Here is a 20,298-nt window from a genome sequence, read left to right on the forward strand (position 1 = left end):
AGTCATAACAGGATTTACTTAGAAATAATGATTTTGTTTGTGTGTGTGTTGCAGCAATTGCGAGGTATTCCCAAAAAACCATGCCGCACCCTTCTCCAAAGTGTTGACGTTCAACTGGCCAGGGCCTTTCTCCTTGGAGGCCTACTACAACAACCCCAAAGAGATGCCATACCCCGCCCCCGACCCCACCATCGGTATGTAGCTTTAACTCATTGACTGCCACGCTGTTTTGTTTTCCCATCTTTACTCAATGGCGCCAGCGTTGATGGCCATTTTCATGGTGTTTGCGGACCCATCGTGTGTTCTGTATTATAGCTATGGAGACAATAGTATGGCTAATTTGACAGGCATTGTTTATAGTGCAACACTGACAAACCATTTAATTTCTAAATGTTTGTGCGCTATTACACGCTAAACATCACCTCTTTCCAAAATAATCCAGTATTTTTTTCTAGATCGCAAGATATGACGTGTTATATGCATATGCCCAAATCGTTCGGGTTGCCCGCCTGAAACCTATATTTCCAAATCAAAGGTATATACCATATATAGATGTTTCTTCACAAAATCATCAAGGAGGGGGTGTCGTTTTACGAAGCAGCGTCGTTACCAAAAGCATGTTTTAGGTTCGGTAAAAGACGACGCTGTGATCGACACAAAAGCATGTTTTAGGTTCAGTAAAATATACCTAGAATAGACCATACCTTAGTCAGAAGGTACTCTAAAATGAGTAAATCGGGAATCCCATCGCGATCGCAATTATTCGTGTGCATTGGGCACGGCTAAAATATACGGGGGGAAAAGGGGTTGCCACCTGGCGGGATTCGAACGTCATTGCAATTTTAACGTAGGCAGTGGTGCAAGGGAGACGGGGAGGTCCGCGCAAGTGTTTAGAATGGGGATCAAAACCCGAGAGAACTCGGGTATGGCGCTCAACGGTTGGCGATGAAACCAGAGAAATGTCGGGTTTGGCGGCCAATGAGTTAAGGGATAGTTCAGATTTATGGAACCCTTTTTCTTATAATGTTGTTGATTGGAGTCCTTTCTCAGCACAGTCCATACTGCTCCTCATACTGCTCCTCATACTGCTCCTCATACTGCTCCTCATACTGCTCCTCATACTGCTCCTCATACTGCTCCTCATCATACTGCTCATCATACTGCTCCTCATACTGCTCCTCATACTGCTCCTCATACTGCTCCTCATACTGCTCCTCATCATACTGCTCATCATACTGCTCCTCATACTGCTCATCATACTGCTCCTCATACTGCCTCCCGCTAGTCAGCCACACAAACCAATGGAGCTGAAGCTCACTGAGATCTACTCCACACAGTGCTCACAAAGTAGCTTTAGATTATATTCAAATGTATTGTCATCATACAGCACAAGTACAGTACAATAAAAAGAAGTTTGGCATCCAACCAGAGTGAGAATGTAGCAGTAAAGTGCGATAGTAATATACAATGCACAGGTGATGAAACTCGGTATAACATATATAAATGAGTACTATTAAGTATGAGTATAGTGCTAATCAGATGTATGTACAGAGTTGTAGTTTTAATATGTACAGTGATGGAGGTATAAAGACACTTTCAGACTTCTTCTGTCGGCTTGTACAACTTCTCAAACAATCTCCAGAAAGTCCAGTGTGGTTGAAAGTCCGATAATAACTGATATGGGCAGCATTCTGACGAGTTGTGCACACTGAGCCCAAAGGTTCAAACCTCCGCTTTTGAAATAATTTTTTATTTATATTTGATCAGAATGTGATATATATCACAGTACTACGTTGTGTTTACAATAATTTGAAAGTCACGCACGAACACACAGACGCAACACAGTTAACGTTTCACGGTGAGGAGCGGTCACGTCATACATTATCAGGAAATGAATCACTGCTATGCACGTTTAACTTGACAACGTTAAGATAGCAGGAGCCGTCACAGGAGAAGACTCCTGTGACCAGTAGGTAGATACTTCTACTTTTACTAACCTTTTTTGACCGCGGCAATATGCACATAATTATGTTCTACGTTATATGCGTAAATGTGCCTAAAGTCAAGACTCGACAGTACTGAAACGGAAAAATTATTTAGGACCACATGTGACCGTTCGATGACCTAAAGTCCTAAACTAATGTTAGCTGCTAATGTCAACCAAGCTGGTCCCAGAGAGGTTTATTTCTCCTACAGTGAGGGATAGTGTCTAGGGTTAGGGTTAATCTCATGATTAAAAACGATGGTTTGAAGGTCCGTTCGAAAAACCCTGCCGAAGTTCGAATCCTAAGAACGGGCTTCGGGGACAGCTCTAGCGCACTACGGTTTCTTTCATGTCTGCTCATCCCTCTGTCCTGCAACCCACACATTTAAAAAACAAGAAACGTCCCTGTGTCGTCCTCCAGGCCAGTTCCCCATCCAGCATGTGGTGCCGCAGGCGTCCGGCGAGAGCTCCAAGGTGAAGGTGAAGGTGAAGGTGAAGGTGCGCGTGAACATCCACGGCATCTTCAGTGTGTCCGGCGCCTCGCTGGTGGAGGTGCAGAAGACTGACGAGACGGAGCAGCAGCCCACCGACAGCAAGGAGCGAGAGGTACACACCGCCCCTCTTTCTCACTCTGTGGTCCTACCTTCTCCTGTATTCTGGGTCACCTCAGGGGGTTTGTGTGAATATGTAATGAGCCGTTATCTCAAAAGCTAATTTGTTGCTACCCATACTTTTCTTTAGAGCAAAATGCAGACCGAGCAGGAGGAGTCGAAGGGAGGAGCAGACGCTCCGAAAGAGACGGAAGAGAAGACTACGCCTGAGAACGAAGAGATGGAGGTCAGATGTGCTGCTGATGCTGTGTCACTGACCCCGACCCCCAGAGACCCTGACACTGGTAACGTCGAACCGTCCGACTACATGCCAGCTGGACCAGCTACCCTCCCCACTCCTCCAGACCATAGCACCGGACATCCTCCCATTCCTAACTGCAACCATCAACTCCTCACTCAACTCGGGGGTGGTCCCCACCTCCCTAAAACAAGCCAGAGTCACGCCCCTCATAAAAAAACCAACCCTGAACCCCACCGTCATAGCCAACTATCGCCCTGTCTCTCTTCTCTCCTTCCTTTCTAAAACACTTGAACGTGCTGTATCCAACCAACTTACTGCTTATCTCTTACAGAATGACCTCCTAGACCCCAATCAGTCTGGCTTCCGGACTGGCCACTCCACAGAAACGGCCCTCATTGCGGTCACAGAGGCACTTCACTTAGCAAAAGCGAAAGGCCTCTCCTCTGTCCTGATTCTCCTAGATCCATCTGCAGCCTTCGACACAGTCAACCATCAGATCCTCCTCGCGGCCCTCGCAGGAATGGGAGTGGCTGGATCTGCGCTGACATGGCTGACATACCTCAATGACCGCTCCTACCAAGTGTCATGGAGAGGGACTCTGTCGGCCACCCGCCCCCTCCGGACGGGTGGCCCCCAGGGCTCGGTCCTAGGACCCCTTCTCTTCTCCCTCTACACTAAATCACTGGGTAACATTATCACGTCTCATGGCTTCTCATATCATTGTTATGCCGATGATACTCAACTCTTCCTCTCCTTCCCTCCCTCAGATATCCACATCTCTGAGCGGATCTCGGCCTGTCTGTCCGACATCTCCGCCAGGATGACGACCAACCACCTCAAACTGAACCTAAGCAAAACAGAATTGCTCCACCTGCCGGCCAAATCCTCCCCCCTGACCGACCTCTCCATCATAGTCGAGAATGCAGCTGTGACCGTGTCGCCGACCGCCAAGAACCTTGGTGTTGTCCTCGACGACCAGTTGAACTTCTCTGCTCACATCGCAGCGACAACCAGAACCTGCAGATTCCTCCTGAGCAACGTCAGAAGGATACGCCCCTTCCTGACAAAAGAAGCCACCCAACTCCTCGTCCAATCAACAGTCATCTCCCGCCTCGACTACTGCAACGCACTGCTAGCTGGCCTCCCGGCCACTGCCACCAAGCCTCTTCAACTCATTCAAAATGCAGCGGCCCGCCTGATCTCAAACCTACCGAAGTCGGCCCATGTCACCCCACTTCTTAGGGACCTGCACTGGCTCCCCATTGCTGCACGTATCCGCTTCAAGGCCCTCGACCTAGCATACCGTGCGGCAAAGGGAACCGCTCCCGCCTACCTCCGGTCAATGGTCTCTAACTACACACCCTCAAGACCCCTACGCTCTGCATCTTCTGGCCGCCTCAGATCTACTCCTATCCAAGCTCCCGGAGGGTCATCAAAGAGAAGCCGCCTATTCTCAGTCCTTGCCCCACAATGGTGGAATGAACTACCCATCCCAGTTAGGACAGCCGAATCCCGTCCAATCTTTCGCCGTCGACTAAAGACTCACTTCTTCAACCATTATCTGAAATGATAAAAAAAAAAAGAAAAAAAAATCTAACCCCGACTAACCTTAATGTCATGCACTTGTCCTAATAAACTAACCTACACTGTAACACGCAACACTTTGATGAACATTGTTACTCAGCTGATAGAGTTATACCCTTCTTGCTGTCTTGTCGCACAGAACTTGTAAGTCGCTTTGGATAAAAGCGTCAGCTAAATGACTAAATGTAAATGTAAATGTAGTTGATGTTGTTTCACTGACTCTGACCCCCAGAGACTAGTTAATGTTGTATCACTGACTCTGAACACCAGAGACTAGTTGATGTATCACTGACCCTGAACACCAGAGACTAGTTGATGTTGTATCACTGACCCTGAACACCAGAGACTAGTTGATGTATCACTGACCCTGAACACCAGAGACTAGTTGATGTTGTTTCACTGACCCTGAACACCAGAGACTAGTTGATGTTGTATCACTGACCCTGAACACCAGAGACTAGTTGATGTTGTATCACTGACCCTGAACACCAGAGACTAGTTGATGTTGTATCACTGACCCTGAACACCAGAGACTAGTTGATGTTGTATCACTGACCCTGAACACCAGAGACTAGTTGATGTTGTATCACTGACCCTGAACACCAGAGACTAGTTGATTCATCACTGACTAAACTTTGGGACATTTGGAATTGAAAGATCTGTGCTTCTGCTGACTCAGATCCATGTGACCAGAGTGAAAAGCTGAGATCCATGCGTGGAGTACCAGGCATGCCTCTAGTACCTTAGCTAAGATAATTGTGTGCACAGTAGCCTCTGTTGCTGAAAGCCTGTGAAAACAGAATCTTAGCTGTGTGGATGAATAAGGAGGGTACTGTTTCATGGCTTTTGTGACATCACACTTCCACCACAAGGAGGAGAGGCAGTGTGTTAATTGGTGTGACAACCCCCCAGGTGTTGCACTTCTAAATGTATCCAATCGAAACTGGCATGTGTTCGCGTATAAATCAGTGACTTCATTAAATGCGCTTCTATGCTTCCCAGTCAGACGGCTTCCCTCGCTACATGCTGCGACACGCTCATCGTTCAGCTATATGTTGTCCTGCTTGATTACAGCTGGCAATTCCAGCCAGAGAGTCCTGTAGAGTTTACTGTATTTTGGTGCAATACTGAGAGATGGACGTGTGTGATGGTTTGTGTGTGGTGGTGGATCTTCCATACACCTTGGGGTTATATTAGGGACAGGGGTTATTAGTTTGACTGAAAACCTGACAAAGTTTGTTCTGCGCTTTGTCTTCCTCCTCTCTCTCATCTCGTCTAGACCGTGACAGAGGAGGGGAAAGGGGAGAAGAAGTTAGACCAGCCCCCACAACAAGCCAAGAAGCCTAAAGTCGAAACAAAAGTCCTGGATCTTCCAATTGAGTACAGTCCACAGTGGCAGCTGGCAAAAGATACGCTCAACCTGTTTGTAGAAAATGAGGTAAGTTATTCCAGGGTTTCCTCAAGCTGTCGCCCTCTTTTCTTGATCCTAGTAGTAGTAGTTTTATTCAGTCATCACACACAATACAATATGCACAATCATTCTAAACAGTCTTTGATTTTGGCAGTGACTGAAAAGGTATAGGCTGAAGCATAATGCTTATATATTGCCTGTCCTGTATTCTTATCAAACGGGAGTTACCCCCCCCCCCCCCCCCCTGTTCCAAGGGAAGCTGCTGACGTCAATCTCTTCCTCTGAAGGTTCTCACAGATGGAATACTGCCATGATTAATTTCATGATCAAACTCCCTAATGGGATCGTTACCAAACCTGTTTTTCGAACACCTAATGCAGCCTTCTAGGAGTGCATGCTGATACCCGTAGTGCATTTAACAATAATGGGCTTCATACACCTAACCTTAAACGGTAATTAGAACAAATTATGATTCCTTGTTGTCACATCAGATAGATTATTACTGAAACATGAAGTCAGCTTTGTGAACGTATCCTGCAGCTTAGTGGGATGATGATGGTTTGTGGGATGATGGTCAAAGACATTCCATTGTGCCATGTTTCACTTGAACGTATCCACGTCGGAGATTCTGTTGCCAAAACATCAAAGTGTGGGGGGGGGGGGGGGGGGGGGGTTTAATGGTAAATAGTTAAATACGGGTGTGGTTGAATCTTAACTCATTCAGCGCCAGCTATTAGACTGAGCCCGTCATAGCAAGGCCACGCTTTAAAAGATAGGAGTGCGTCACCTTGTTTGTAGAGCTATAACTACCGTAAATCCTCAAATATAGGGCGGGTCTTCTATTTACCTCAGCTGCAAAGAACACCAGGCCTTCATTAGAGAGAGGCTTATATAAGAGGCAGGCCTTAATTTCTAAAAATGACACTCATGGACATAATCCCTTCATTTTCAGATTTTTATTGCATTATTATTATTATTTTTTTTTTAATACGTACATTGTCTGTCTACATTTATTTAGACTAGCATTGGTATTTAAATATTGAGTGCAGTTGAGTAATTGTGGGATTAACGTAATTCACACACTGAAGTTGGAACTGTCTACTAGGTTGTGGGGTCCAGGGACGGTTTAGCGTGTGGTACCTTCTCGACTTCCTCAGCCAAATCGAGTTGTTTACATGCAGTAGCTTTAGCTACTAACGTTATCAATAGCCATCATGGTCTGTAATGTGTCAACTGGACAACGCCAGCCTCGTCTGCCAAAGCCGTATAGATGGCGAACGTTAACGTTTGCAAACGAAGTCAACGTCATCCAGCTGACACCACAGATCTAGATATTATGACAACGTTAGCTAGCGCTAAAGCTAACCAGAGGGGAACGTTAATGTACGGTAGTCAGTGTAGCGGGAGGCAGCACTTGATTTCCATTGGCAAGAGTTTATCTCATTCTATATCACGGCACGAAAAATCTAAAAAATACTTTTTTTTGTGACCTTATATTAGAGACCGGCCTGTGTTTGTCTAAATGCATCAACCCCCCCCCCCCCCCCCCCCCCATTATAAGAGGCCCCTCCTTTATTGGAGGTCCCTCCTCTATTTGAGGATTTACGGTATATTCTATATTATAGCTATGGATACTGTTGTGAAGGATCAGATTAAACCGAATATATATATTTATTTATGGATATATATTTAATAGTATTTGTATATCGTTTGATATCCCCTGTATATTCCTTGTACATATACACTGAATATCCCTTTAGTCTACTAACAGCCCATAATAGTTTCATTCTACCATTGGACGAGAACCTGGCGCCAGCAGCCAAGCCCCTTGGTTCAAGTTCAATCGTGCCGACGAACATGTCGTTACAAGCCCGGTTCCGCGTAGGAATACGTCTGGCGAAATACGAATGGTACTATTTGTTCACAGCGCATATATATATGGCGCAAGTAAAGTAGAGCTTTCTTTTAGTCCATTAGTCCTTTACCCTCCAACCTAGTAACAGACGTGAAGCCTCACCCACGACGCACGTGTGGTGCAGTATGGCCTACTTGGCCTCAGAATAGGCATTGAGACATCGTGTGGATTAATAGTTGAATTGTCATAGTTTGGCACTATACCGTCGAGTGGGACGTATTTCTATTAAGTTAATAATAGTCTATTATGTATGGTGCATCGTTCGGTTAGAGTTATAAAGTGAGCAGTACCCCCATCGTTCCTGGCGTTATCTAGAGTCTTAACCAGGCTGGGCAGACCACGTGTGGTGCTTGCATCCGAGGAGCTCTGGGCCAGGACGAGTGGACCTGTACATTGGATTACTTCACCCGGACGACGGCGAGCCTTACACGGCTTGGATTATCTACGTGCTTTGGGTGCTTTGATTATGCCATGGATAACAGCCAACACTGTCCAGGTGAGACGGCGCTCTACCCCGAGTGAGGTCGCCTCACGTCTCTTCGTTGTGGACCGGCAGCTACCGTCTACAAGAGGGCCCAGCTGTATTCATCTGTGGACCGAGGTTCTGTGGGCACCGTGTTCAGCACTCTGAATTCTCCCAAGAAATCATCGGCCAGATGGGATATCGCCAGCGGCTCTCCTAACCCCCCCCCTTACTGACTTACAACCAGCGGGACCCCCCTTTAGTGTATCCAGCTATAATCATTTAAGTACCATCGCTATAGTTCCCTAAAGAACCAGGTTGTATACTTGCTCCCTGCGTAACCAGAGATTGGACATTCAATGTTGATTTACCAACGAATACTCATTTGCCTTACAAGTGCATTCAAATCATAAATGTCATTAAGTGAATGTTGTATATACCCTTTGCTATATAAAATATTCGATTTATACATTTGTGTGGACTTCGTTTCATCAGGTGGGAAAGTGTTCATCATATCTACATCATGTACTGTGTGGCCAGTATTTAAAGTACATAAAGCAGGTAGTGGTTTAATGATACCATACTTATCAATACAGTCAGGGAATTGTACCCCTCAGTTACAATTGGTCCTTCGAGCCGGATGGTAACTAGTGTAATATTAATATAGTGTTATTAATATTGAAATGGCCTATGATGAACACTCCACGAAACGGTCCTCCTAACGTAGAACGCCCGCGGCGCAGACGACAGACACCTCAGTACTTAGAGGATTACGCTGTCAGTCAACTACCTAGCCTTCGACAAACGGTAAACGCGGTAAAAGTAGAAAGTAAAATTATGTCTGACCTTAACGAACAGGTTACCCCGACCACAGAGGCCCTAGTGGGTTCTAATGTAACTGACCAAGCTCACGGTGGGGACCAGGAGGGAGCTGACATGCCTTTACCCCCCGCCAATACCGAAGAAGTAGTCCCCGACCAGCCCCGGGAGGAAGACAACCCTACAGAGAGAGAACTCTGCACGGAAGAAGAGGAGGAGAGCGCCGAGGAAATAGAGCTCCGGGACTCCCCAACGAGTACAGCCAGGAGCGGCTCACCTCTACAACCGTCTTCCCCCAGCGAAGCGGAGAGGATGCTATCACAGGCGTTCCTCGTCAGCCTGACAGCCTCTACCGAACGCGATCGACTTCAGGGTGAACGCGATCGACTTCAGGGTGAACGCGATCGACTCCAAGCACAGACGCTTAGCGAGCGCGAACAACTCCAAGCGCAACAACGGAGCGAAGAAGAGCGCATACGCCTGGAGATGAGACGCCTTCAGACGGAAGAGAATATGGCAAGAGACCGAGCAGACACCCAGCGTGCCGCTGACGGTGCCCAAAGAGAGGCAGAGCGCGACCTCGCTCTCATCCAGCGCGAAACCGAGCACGACAGACTACAGGGCGAGCGCGACAGACTACAAGCCGAGCGCGACAAGCTACAAGCGCAACTAATGGAGCAGCTGATCCTCAAGGCAACACCCTCTCCCTCCGCCAGGGGTTCAAGGAACTCGTCGAGACAACAGTCAAGGGCAGCGTCTCCTAACCGAGCAAGCGACCCTGAACTTGACCAACAGACCAAGCCTATACCCCCCGCAGACCCCCTTCCCAGACCGGTCCAAGCGAGACCCAGCTACAAGGAAGGAGCGGCATACACTGCGGAGAAGCTAAATAAACGACTACAGGATCTAGAGGACCTGATAGAAGAAGAAGAGGGAGAGGAGGAGAACCAAGCCCGACGACAGCACAGTACTCCACCGGACCAGGAGGTCCAGTACAGCCCAGGCTATACCCCCGCGGCGCTGCGCTACAGACCCCCGACTCTATTCACGGGTGAGCACGACGCACGACCAGCCCAGAGGAATAGCACCTGGACCAGCGGGCCATGGTACCCTGCCGGTACCAGCCCACAGAGAGGCGCAAGAGGAGACTCGCCTAGGAGGTCTCTCCCCCAACGCTCGCCGATGTATCAGCCATCCACGGCGTCATACATTGCCACACCGACGTTTCCAGACTTCACCTATGAGAATCGAGCACAGTACACGGAGCTCCGGATGTGCTTAGAGACAATGATGGTGGATGTCGTTGATGAACGTCACAAGTATGCAATATTACTGAAGCACCTGAAAGTACCGCGAGCGCACAATATAGCGCTAGCCTATGCCACCTCTACGACCCCATACACCGCGGCTCTAGCAGCGCTGGACCAGAGATATGGACGTATATGGGATTACGTAATCCAAGAGATAAGGCATATTGATCGCCTACCCCCAGCAACAGACAATCGCTCATTAGACGACCTGTCTATAAAAGTGCAGTCCCTGGTAGGGATGCTGGGAGCGCAACGGGAAAAGGGTATGCACGAGCTATACGCCAACTCTAACGTCGAGAGGATTTTAGAGAAGCTGCCACCCGCCAGACAAGAGCGCTTCAGGCGGCAGAGAGACCACCGTGATCCTAACGGTCCCGAACCATCCCTCCTCGATCTAGCCGACTTCCTGGCGAGAGAAGTCAGCAGCTTACGACTGGATACGTTCGTGCGGAGCACACCAAGCTCCAGAGAGGGACCCAGGAGAATAAACGATGGAAGAAGATCGGTGACTGTCATGCACCAATCAGAATCAGTACCGAGCAGTAAGAACCACAGTACCCCCTCGAGAAAAGAGAAGTGGAAGATGGTGTGCCCCTACTGCGAGAAGGAACACTGGCTGTCACAATGTGACCTGTTCACAAAGATGAATGCAGAAGAAGTGAGTCAATGGATAAAGTCCAACAGGCGCTGTTACCGATGTGCGCGCAGTCACATGGCAGCCGAATGCCGCCTAAAGAAGAGGTGCAGTCGGTGTGACGGAGCCCATCTAGATGTACTACACGACAGTAACAGAAGAAGGCCTGCACCTGCACCATCGAGCAGCACCAAGGCAAGTGTCATGTACATTGACCCCGCCAGCAGCAGCGGCGCCCAAGTGCTCTTAAAGGTAGTCCGTGTGACATTGAGCTACCAAGATAAAGTCATGGACACTTACGCCGTCCTTGATGACGGGTCAGAGAAGACCCTTCTGCTCGCGTCCGCTGCGGCCCAGCTGGGACTGCGGGGGAGCGAGAACCAAATGACGATTCGGACAATAAGAAGAGATTTAAAGACGATAAAGGGCGAGAATGTCTCCTTCACTATCGCAGCAAGCGGGCAGCCAGAGCGACGGTATAGGATTACAAATGCTTTCACCAGCCAAGAAATAGGACTATCACAGTACACCTACCCCATCGCCAAGCTGATGGATAAATATGTGCACCTGCGTCAACTACCTATCCCGCTCATAGACGGCGCCACCCCGACCCTGCTGATAGGCTCCGACCATGCAGACCTCATCGTCCCGATTGACCGGGTCCATACAGGACCCCGAGGCTGTCCTGCAGCAGTCGAGACCCGCCTAGGGTGGACACTACAAGGCCCCCTCGCTAAATCTCTCAACCGAACAGCAGCCACTAGCTGCCTCCACTCCAGAGTGACAGAAGGAGACACCACACTCCTGCAGCATGTCGAGAAGAAAATTTACTGGCGACGTCGTGCGCTGCTCCGCGCCTCCCTGATCAAAGACGGCTTTGATCTCCGGCAGCGGGCCAGCAGCGACCCCCCAGTATTGCGCAACCTCAACCCAGAGGTCGCAGAGGACCCAGCAGCAGATGAAGAGGTCCGACACAGTGTGAAGAACAGTTTCTACATGGACAACTGTTTACAAAGCATTTCGACTCAAGAAGAAGCCGAGGCTCTCCTACTCAAGCTACGCGCCTCCCTGATCAAAGGCGGCTTTGATCTCAGGCAGTGGGCCAGCAGCGATCCGCACGTATTGCGCAGCCTCTCCCCCGCGGACAAGGCTGCCAGCAGCGAGACCTGGATGGCGACCATCCCAGGAGAAGCCCAAGAAATGACACTAGGACTAGTCTGGCGCTTCAAAACAGACTCGCTCCACTATAGACACAAACCCCTGACCATGGAGCAGGGAAGGTCGACGGCGATACCGACCACCAGACGGAGTGTGTACAGAACACTCGCCAGACAATATGACCCGTTGGGATGTATTCTACCTTACACCACCAGGGCAAAGATGATTGTACGAGCACTATGGGACAAGGACCAGGGCTGGGACGACCCAATACCCGCACACCTTGCCTCCACATGGAGAGAGTGGGAGACGGAGCTCCGCTCACTCCCAGGCGTCAATATACGCCGCAGCTACTTCCCACCCACAGTGAGGCCAGAGACATGCAAGATGGATCTACACGTCTTCAGTGACGCCTCCGAAGTAGCCTATGGATCGGTGGCCTACTTGCGTGCCCAAGAGAAGGGAGGAGAGATATACACTGCTTTCATCCTGGCTCGCTCAAGAATAGCCCCACGAAAGCAACAATCTATCCCGCGTCTAGAGCTCTGCGCAGCCCTAGCAGGAGCGCATCTAGCCACGTTAATCCAACGTGAACTCACCATTCCGGTGCACAGAACAATCTTGTGGTCAGATTCCACGACAGTACTCACATGGATCAAGTCTGATTCATGCAGATACAAGGTCTTCGTGGGAGTCAGAGTCACCGAGATTCAAGAGTTAACAGAAGCAGCGAGCTGGCGGTATGTGGACACCAAACACAACCCAGCTGACGTCATCACCCGGGGAATGTCCCTAGATGACCTCACCCGTCGCAACATCTACAGTGACGGACCAGAGTTCCTCCAGCTCCCGGAAGAAGAGTGGCCTACGCCCACCCCACGGGAAGCGAGTAAAGAGGAGGCTGAGAACAAGAAACCTATGTTCTGTGGACTGAGCACAGTCGCCTCCACAGACCCCAACATAGATGATTGCATTACCCTACAGAGTGCGCAGCTGGGGACATTCCTGTGGCACCACCCAGAGATTCAGTCCACTGCCGACATTTCAGCAGCTGACTACGAAGAAGCAGAACTTCTTCTACTACAACGAGCCCAGAGAGACTCGTTCCCCGACGAGCTAGACTGTCTACAGGGAGGAAAGCCCGTCCCATCAGACAGCAGACTGCTCCACCTGGCACCCGAGAGCGACGCCCATAATCTCATCAGAGTGGGTGGTCGCCTGCGGAGAGCCCCCGATCTACCGGATGACGTTAAGTACCCGATAGTCTTGAACAGCCGACACAAGGTCACAGAGCTGATCATACAGAAATACGACGAGGATGTACACCACGCAGGAGCAGAGAGAGTCTTCGCGGAGATCAGACGTCGCTATTGGATACTTCAAGGAAGAGAAGCGGTGCGACGCTTCCAGCGAACCTGTCTAGACTGCCGAAAGTGGCGCGCGCAGCCCAGCATACCCCGGATGGCTGACCTACCTCCCTGTCGCCTCCGACTCGGCGACAAGCCATTCCACTCCACAGGCATGGACTGTTTTGGCCCGTTGTATATAAAGAAAGGAAGAGGAACCGAGAAGCGGTGGGGTATTGTATTCAAATGCATGACCACCAGAGCGATACATATCGAACTCCTTCCAACTATGAGCACAGACTCATTCCTTATGGCCTTCCGAAGATTCACATCGCGGAAAGGAAAACCGTCTACATTGTTGTCTGATCACGGGACAAACTTCAAAGGCGGAGAAAGAGAGCTGAGAGAGAGCTTCCAAGCTATGGGCCCAGAACTTAAGACCCACCTCGCTCCATCCCAGATTGACTTCCAGTTTAATCCCCCGAACGCACCCCACTTCGGTGGAACCTGGGAAAGAGAAGTACGTTCTATAAAGACAGCCCTGTACGCCGTGCTTGGGGCCCAGACTGTGGCGGAAGAAGTCCTAATGACAGTCCTCACGGAGATCGAGGGAGTATTGAACTCGAAGCCCCTCGGTTACGTCTCCAGTGATATAGCAGATGTCGACCCAGTCACCCCCAACACACTCTTGATGGGGCGGCTGGACCCCGCGCTACCCCAGACAATGTACAGGCCTGAAGAAGCGAACGGCCGAAGAATGTGGAGGTACAGTCAAGTACTAGCTGACAAGTTTTGGAACAGCTTTCTACTCCACTACCTACCGTCTCTACAGACCCGCCAGAAGTGGGTAAAAGAGAGAGACAATTTGACAGAAGGAACAGTCGTCATGATTATCGACCAGTCACTACCCAGAGCTATGTGGCCGGCTGGCCGCGTAAGCAAAGTGATCACCGGTGCCGATGGCAAGGTCCGAGCAGCCGAGGTGCTCGTCCAAGGGCGAACTTACACACGACCCGTGGCGAGGCTAATAGAACTGCCCAGACTCCCAGACACTATCGATGACGACCATGACCCCATGACTTTGTGAGTTGACTGACCCTTACAGCGGACCTTGAGTGGTAGACAGTGCGGTTAATCTGTCTCTGCTTAGCTAATTAGGTGGGACTAATTAGGGGGCGGCTGTTGTGAAGGATCAGATTAAACCGAATATATATATTTATTTATGGATATATATTTAATAGTATTTGTATATCGTTTGATATCCCCTGTATATTCCTTGTACATATACACTGAATATCCCTTTAGTCTACTAACAGCCCATAATAGTTTCATTCTACCATTGGACGAGAACCTGGCGCCAGCAGCCAAGCCCCTTGGTTCAAGTTCAATCGTGCCGACGAACATGTCGTTACAAGCCCGGTTCCGCGTAGGAATACGTCTGGCGAAATACGAATGGTACTATTTGTTCACAGCGCATATATATATGGCGCAAGTAAAGTAGAGCTTTCTTTTAGTCCATTAGTCCTTTACCCTCCAACCTAGTAACAGACGTGAAGCCTCACCCACGACGCACGTGTGGTGCAGTATGGCCTACTTGGCCTCAGAATAGGCATTGAGACATCGTGTGGATTAATAGTTGAATTGTCATAGTTTGGCACTATACCGTCGAGTGGGACGTATTTCTATTAAGTTAATAATAGTCTATTATGTATGGTGCATCGTTCGGTTAGAGTTATAAAGTGAGCAGTACCCCCATCGTTCCTGGCGTTATCTAGAGTCTTAACCAGGCTGGGCAGACCACGTGTGGTGCTTGCATCCGAGGAGCTCTGGGCCAGGACGAGTGGACCTGTACATTGGATTACTTCACCCGGACGACGGCGAGCCTTACACGGCTTGGATTATCTACGTGCTTTGGGTGCTTTGATTATGCCATGGATAACAGCCAACACTGCTGAGTGTTGGAACTACCCCCCCGAGAGGAGTCCAGGTGAGACGGCGCTCTACCCCGAGTGAGGTCGCCTCACGTCTCTTCGTTGTGGACCGGCAGCTACCGTCTACAAGAGGGCCCAGCTGTATTCATCTGTGGACCGAGGTTCTGTGGGCACCGTGTTCAGCACTCTGAATTCTCCCAAGAAATCATCGGCCAGATGGGATATCGCCAGCGGCTCTCCTAACCCCCCCCCTTACTGACTTACAACCAGCGGGACCCCCCTTTAGTGTATCCAGCTATAATCATTTAAGTACCATCGCTATAGTTCCCTAAAGAACCAGGTTGTATACTTGCTCCCTGCGTAACCAGAGATTGGACATTCAATGTTGATTTACCAACGAATACTCATTTGCCTTACAAGTGCATTCAAATCATAAATGTCATTAAGTGAACGTTGTATATACCCTTTGCTATATAAAATATTCGATTTATACATTTGTGTGGACTTCGTTTCATCAGGTGGGAAAGTGTTCATCATATCTACATCATGTACTGTGTGGCCAGTATTTAAAGTACATAAAGCAGGTAGTGGTTTAATGATACCATACTTATCAATACAGTCAGGGAATTGTACCCCTCAGTTACAGATACAATACTATGGCCCATTTGACATCACCTATCTATCGTTCAATATTGTGAAATACAATAAATGTTTCCATCCATACGTTCCCGTGTTATACCGTGGTGAATATAAGTGTGGTTTTAGAGCGGTCTGGGGTAATTCCCGAAATGCTGATTTATAGCCGTATACGTCAATTCTACTATAAACGTTGCCGTTTCTTGCCTGTACACGCTACTATTCCCAAATCACATCTATGTCATAGGTATTAGGTTTCATCATGAATGCATGAAAGGGGGGAGGCGGTTACACAGGCCAAGATGCAAGGTTACAAAGGGTGCTCGATACCGCCGTCTAGCTGGATGCGGCCGGTGTTGCACTTTGGCGATCTCACTCATTCCCTATGGTAACACCAAGGTCCCTGGATGAATAATGAATAGAAATATCGAATAAACGACCAAAACCTGAGAAATCTCGGGTCTGGCGCCCAACCGCTGGCGAGTTAACCCGACTTATCACGGTTAACCGTCTGTAGTGTGGTAGTGAAAGGGTTAAAGGATAAAGCCAGTAGCCAATAGTTTTCTTGTTTTCTTATTGTCAACATAGCTTACAAAAAGACCAAAACCTACAATGCATTTGTTCTGCTCTCAATACTCTTCCTACTCTCTCCTACCATTAGGAGCTTTGAATCGGAAAGCCATACAGTCCCATCATATGTTAAAATCATTACATACAGCTTGCAAACTCATATTTCCATATTGTAATGTATTATCATAAAAAACAGGGGCATTGTAGTTATTATAAAATGTACTTCAAAAGGCAACAAGCTCTATCAATCAATCGATGTACAGTAAACGGAATGATATCGCATAGGTACATTATACCTCAGTCAATTACAATAACCATGTTCATCAATCAACGATTAATTATGCTGACCAATGCAACAGTACGGCTCTGGTGACTTGACAACAATGTAGTTCCATAACTTTTGGATATGAGCTACATATGGTGGCTAGATGGACCATACGTGTAAGTAGGAGAAATGCATTGTAGGTTTTTGTCTTTGTAGGCTATGTTGACAATAACGCATAGAACAATGTGCACAGCCACCACACGGTTCATATTTGCCCTCTTGAACACATTGTTGTCCATTTTGAGTGCGAATGTGCTGATGTTGCACATTAGGGAAACACAAAACCCTCCAGACCCACAACGCAGCTATGCGCTCAAGAGTAGCTGGAGACACACTAGCTAATAGGAGACCAACTGACAAGACAGTTGAGATAGAATCTGTACTGTCGTTAAACCGCAACCTTTAGACAAAAGAGCCCCTCTTGCTATTGTGCTTCGTTAACTTTATATTATTTTTTGGCCTGTGTGGATTGGATTTCAGTGTACCAAGAGCTCTCAGGCTCTACCAAGAGAGGTCTGGAGAAATTCACAGGATAATAAGTTACTAAACTCCAACCCGCACGTAAACAAAGCGGAGCTCTTTTGTCTCGAGGTCACTGGTTGGCGGCATCACAGATTCTACCTTAACACTGATAGCAGCTACTCATCATGCGTGCAGGATATCATCCCCACATTGCGTCTCTCTTATTATTGGAAGCATTCATTAATATCTCTGGTATTTTGTGTTTTGTTCAAGCCGATTCCACCTGCAAGTGTTTAGCTAGACGAGCTAGCGGTGTCACTGTGTTGAGGCAGCTGACGCCAGCTGTGTAGCCAGTTTGCTCTGCAATAGCTCCGTACCCTGAGCCACGTGCGCGCCGAAGAGCCGTAACGAGGCCAACTATCAGCCCTGGCGTAGGACACGGCTTCTTTGAGTCGCCTATGAGGAAGCCATTTGCCACATTTAGTACAAGGCACACAAAAAGTAGTTTGGGCTGGCTGAAATAGTCAACATAAGGAGCAGTGTGGCCCCCAAGTGGGCGCTAGACCACCAGATCACATCCTCTTTTAGCAGTGGCGTGTGTCATCGTTGTGAATAAGTTTGCGAGTGCAAGCGGCGTGATGTGGATAATGCTGAGGCAATGATTTCGGGAGATGCAGAGAGCCACACGTGCACATGCGTCTCACAAAGTGTCCCATAAAACATCCCTCCACAATTTAATTTAGATGATAGGATTTTGCTCGACAATATCATAATTTCATCCTGATATGATAAACTGATATGATACATTTTTGTGTTTGTGTTTGATAACACGGATTTAGTTTCAAGTTTCTTTATTAGTTGTCATACAAAAATACTTTTATATAAAATGCTTCTTTCGGTTTTGCTCCAGAGATTGTGCTAGATAAAAATAGATTTTAATAAGTATAAAATAGAAGTCAAGTACCTAGACAAAGTGTTCAATGTACATATATACAATATATGTAACTGAGTTACAATATACAGTACAATGCAGAAATGGGATGAGGTACAATTTAGGCACAATTTACAGTAAGGTGTGATGAGGTATGAGTTGTAGTGCAAATTCTTTACCAATAAATATAAAGTGTAGGTGTCTAAAGTGGGTGCTGCAGTGAGTTGTCTGTTTAAAGTGAGTGTGTGCGTGTGTGCTGTGAGTGTATTTGATGGTTTGTTACATAGTATTATTGTCATTTAGCATCCTGATGGCCTGGGGATAGAAGCTTCTTCTGAGTCGGCAGTGAAAAGGTCATATTGGTTATTTATCATTTGTTTGTTTAATATCTGCAGCGTTTCATGATCATGCTGGACACGCGGGAGAAAGCGAGGAACAATGCCAAGAATGACTTTTCCGTATACTTGTTCGACATGCTGGACAAGTTTGGCGATGTGAGTAATCTATTCTGTGGATAACTAAATGTAAAAAAGAAAAACGCCAAATATGATATAATGGCCATAATATCACTAGGGTTGTCGCCTCCTAGATGATTAAGTTCTTATTCCACCAAGGCCTTTGTTCGTTGAATAGTCCTTTTTATGTTAAGGAATTACAGGCATATCTCTCACTAGATTTAAAGAGGACCTTCTGCACAGTTGACCTACAGTATCTCAAACCCCACCCTCCTTTCTTTTTTTTGGATTTTCTTTTTTTTATTATTTTTTAAACAAACACATAAACAAACATGACAACACACGATAAGATACACAAGCATTAGTTGACAGTGCACATCCAATGAAATCACATTTTAGTTAATTGTCATATATAGGATATACCCTTAATACCTGTTATCTAAAAACCTACACACATATGCTCCAGTTCGTACCCCCCCCCCCCCCCTCCCGGACCCCCCATTGGATAATCCATCCATTTTCCCTCGCTCCTAACCAGACATTACCATTATATGCTAGCTTTTATTTTCTCCACCACTTCTAACCACAATGTCATTTTGGATTCATTGAGACCCAAAATTCTTGCTGTAGATATTTCTTGATAGATCACATCGAGATATGTAATAATCCAGACCTTTCGGCACATTTTTTCCGGTTGGAACCATCGTGATGCTATCAGCTTTTTAGCCACTGTGATACCCGATAAAACCAATCTCTTTAGCTGTGGATGTACTGCACACTCAAAAACATCATTCAACAGTAATACAGAGGGGTGTACAGGTATATTCCAAGTTACGAGATTTGATAATTGCTGGGTCACCTCTTTCCAGAATATCTTAACTGGTGGGCAGTCCCAGTACATGTGCATAAATGTCCCCTCGTCCCCATTTGTACATAAAGAGCATTTTCTTGATCCTGAACTGTTTCTTTGTCTGTCTGAGGGAAGCAACAGTTGTGATTGGAGAATCAAGAAAAGAGGACAGGATTTTTCTATTAAGTCGAGTGCTGATCCGGCTACCCTGCTTTTTGATATACTGAACTTTATGGGATTACAGCACCCAGTGTTAGAATTTGTGAGCGCGGTCTAACTTGACTATATCTATTAAGTCAACTAATTTATTCGTTGACAAAACTAAAAGTCGTATGACTAGTATTGGTCATCTTTATTTATCCGAGGACACCACATTTGATGTTTCTGTCTTGTTTTATTAATGATGTGTGGTTACTCTTTTTCAGGGCAGAGATAAACTGGAGAAGACAGAGGAGTGGCTGTATGAAGGGGACGAACAGAAACAACAAGTGTACATTGACGAACTGTCCGAGCTAAAGTTGACCATTATGGTAGATAAGATATTCCTTTATTGATCTCAATAAGAAAACAATTAAATTACACTGGCCTTATCCTCTTAACATTAAATATCATCGTATTGTGGTCTTTGCTTACATTCTCCTATTCTCAAGGTCCAATATGTC

At 47.3% G+C, this 20,298-nt stretch overlaps 1 protein-coding gene across 1 annotated transcript in view; it reads left to right on the forward strand.

Annotated features, from left to right (window-relative positions):
• The window catches only part of LOC311237739 (heat shock 70 kDa protein 4-like), a gene marked incomplete at its 5' end in the record, with an annotated part of 49,317 nt that overhangs the window by 28,832 nt on the left and 187 nt on the right, over nt 1-20,298 (forward strand). The window contains 6 exons of the mRNA XM_084325714.1: nt 55-194; nt 2,406-2,590; nt 2,726-2,821; nt 5,700-5,858; nt 18,727-18,825; nt 20,062-20,166. Of these exons, the coding sequence (XP_084181840.1) occupies nt 55-194; nt 2,406-2,590; nt 2,726-2,821; nt 5,700-5,858; nt 18,727-18,825; nt 20,062-20,166 (784 nt within the window). The remainder of the gene's footprint in view (nt 1-54; nt 195-2,405; nt 2,591-2,725; nt 2,822-5,699; nt 5,859-18,726; nt 18,826-20,061; nt 20,167-20,298) is intronic.

This window comes from Notolepis coatsorum (genome assembly GCF_963971535.1).
Source record: "Notolepis coatsorum genome assembly, chromosome: 12".
NCBI classification, from domain to species: Eukaryota; Metazoa; Chordata; class Actinopteri; order Aulopiformes; family Paralepididae; genus Notolepis; species Notolepis coatsorum.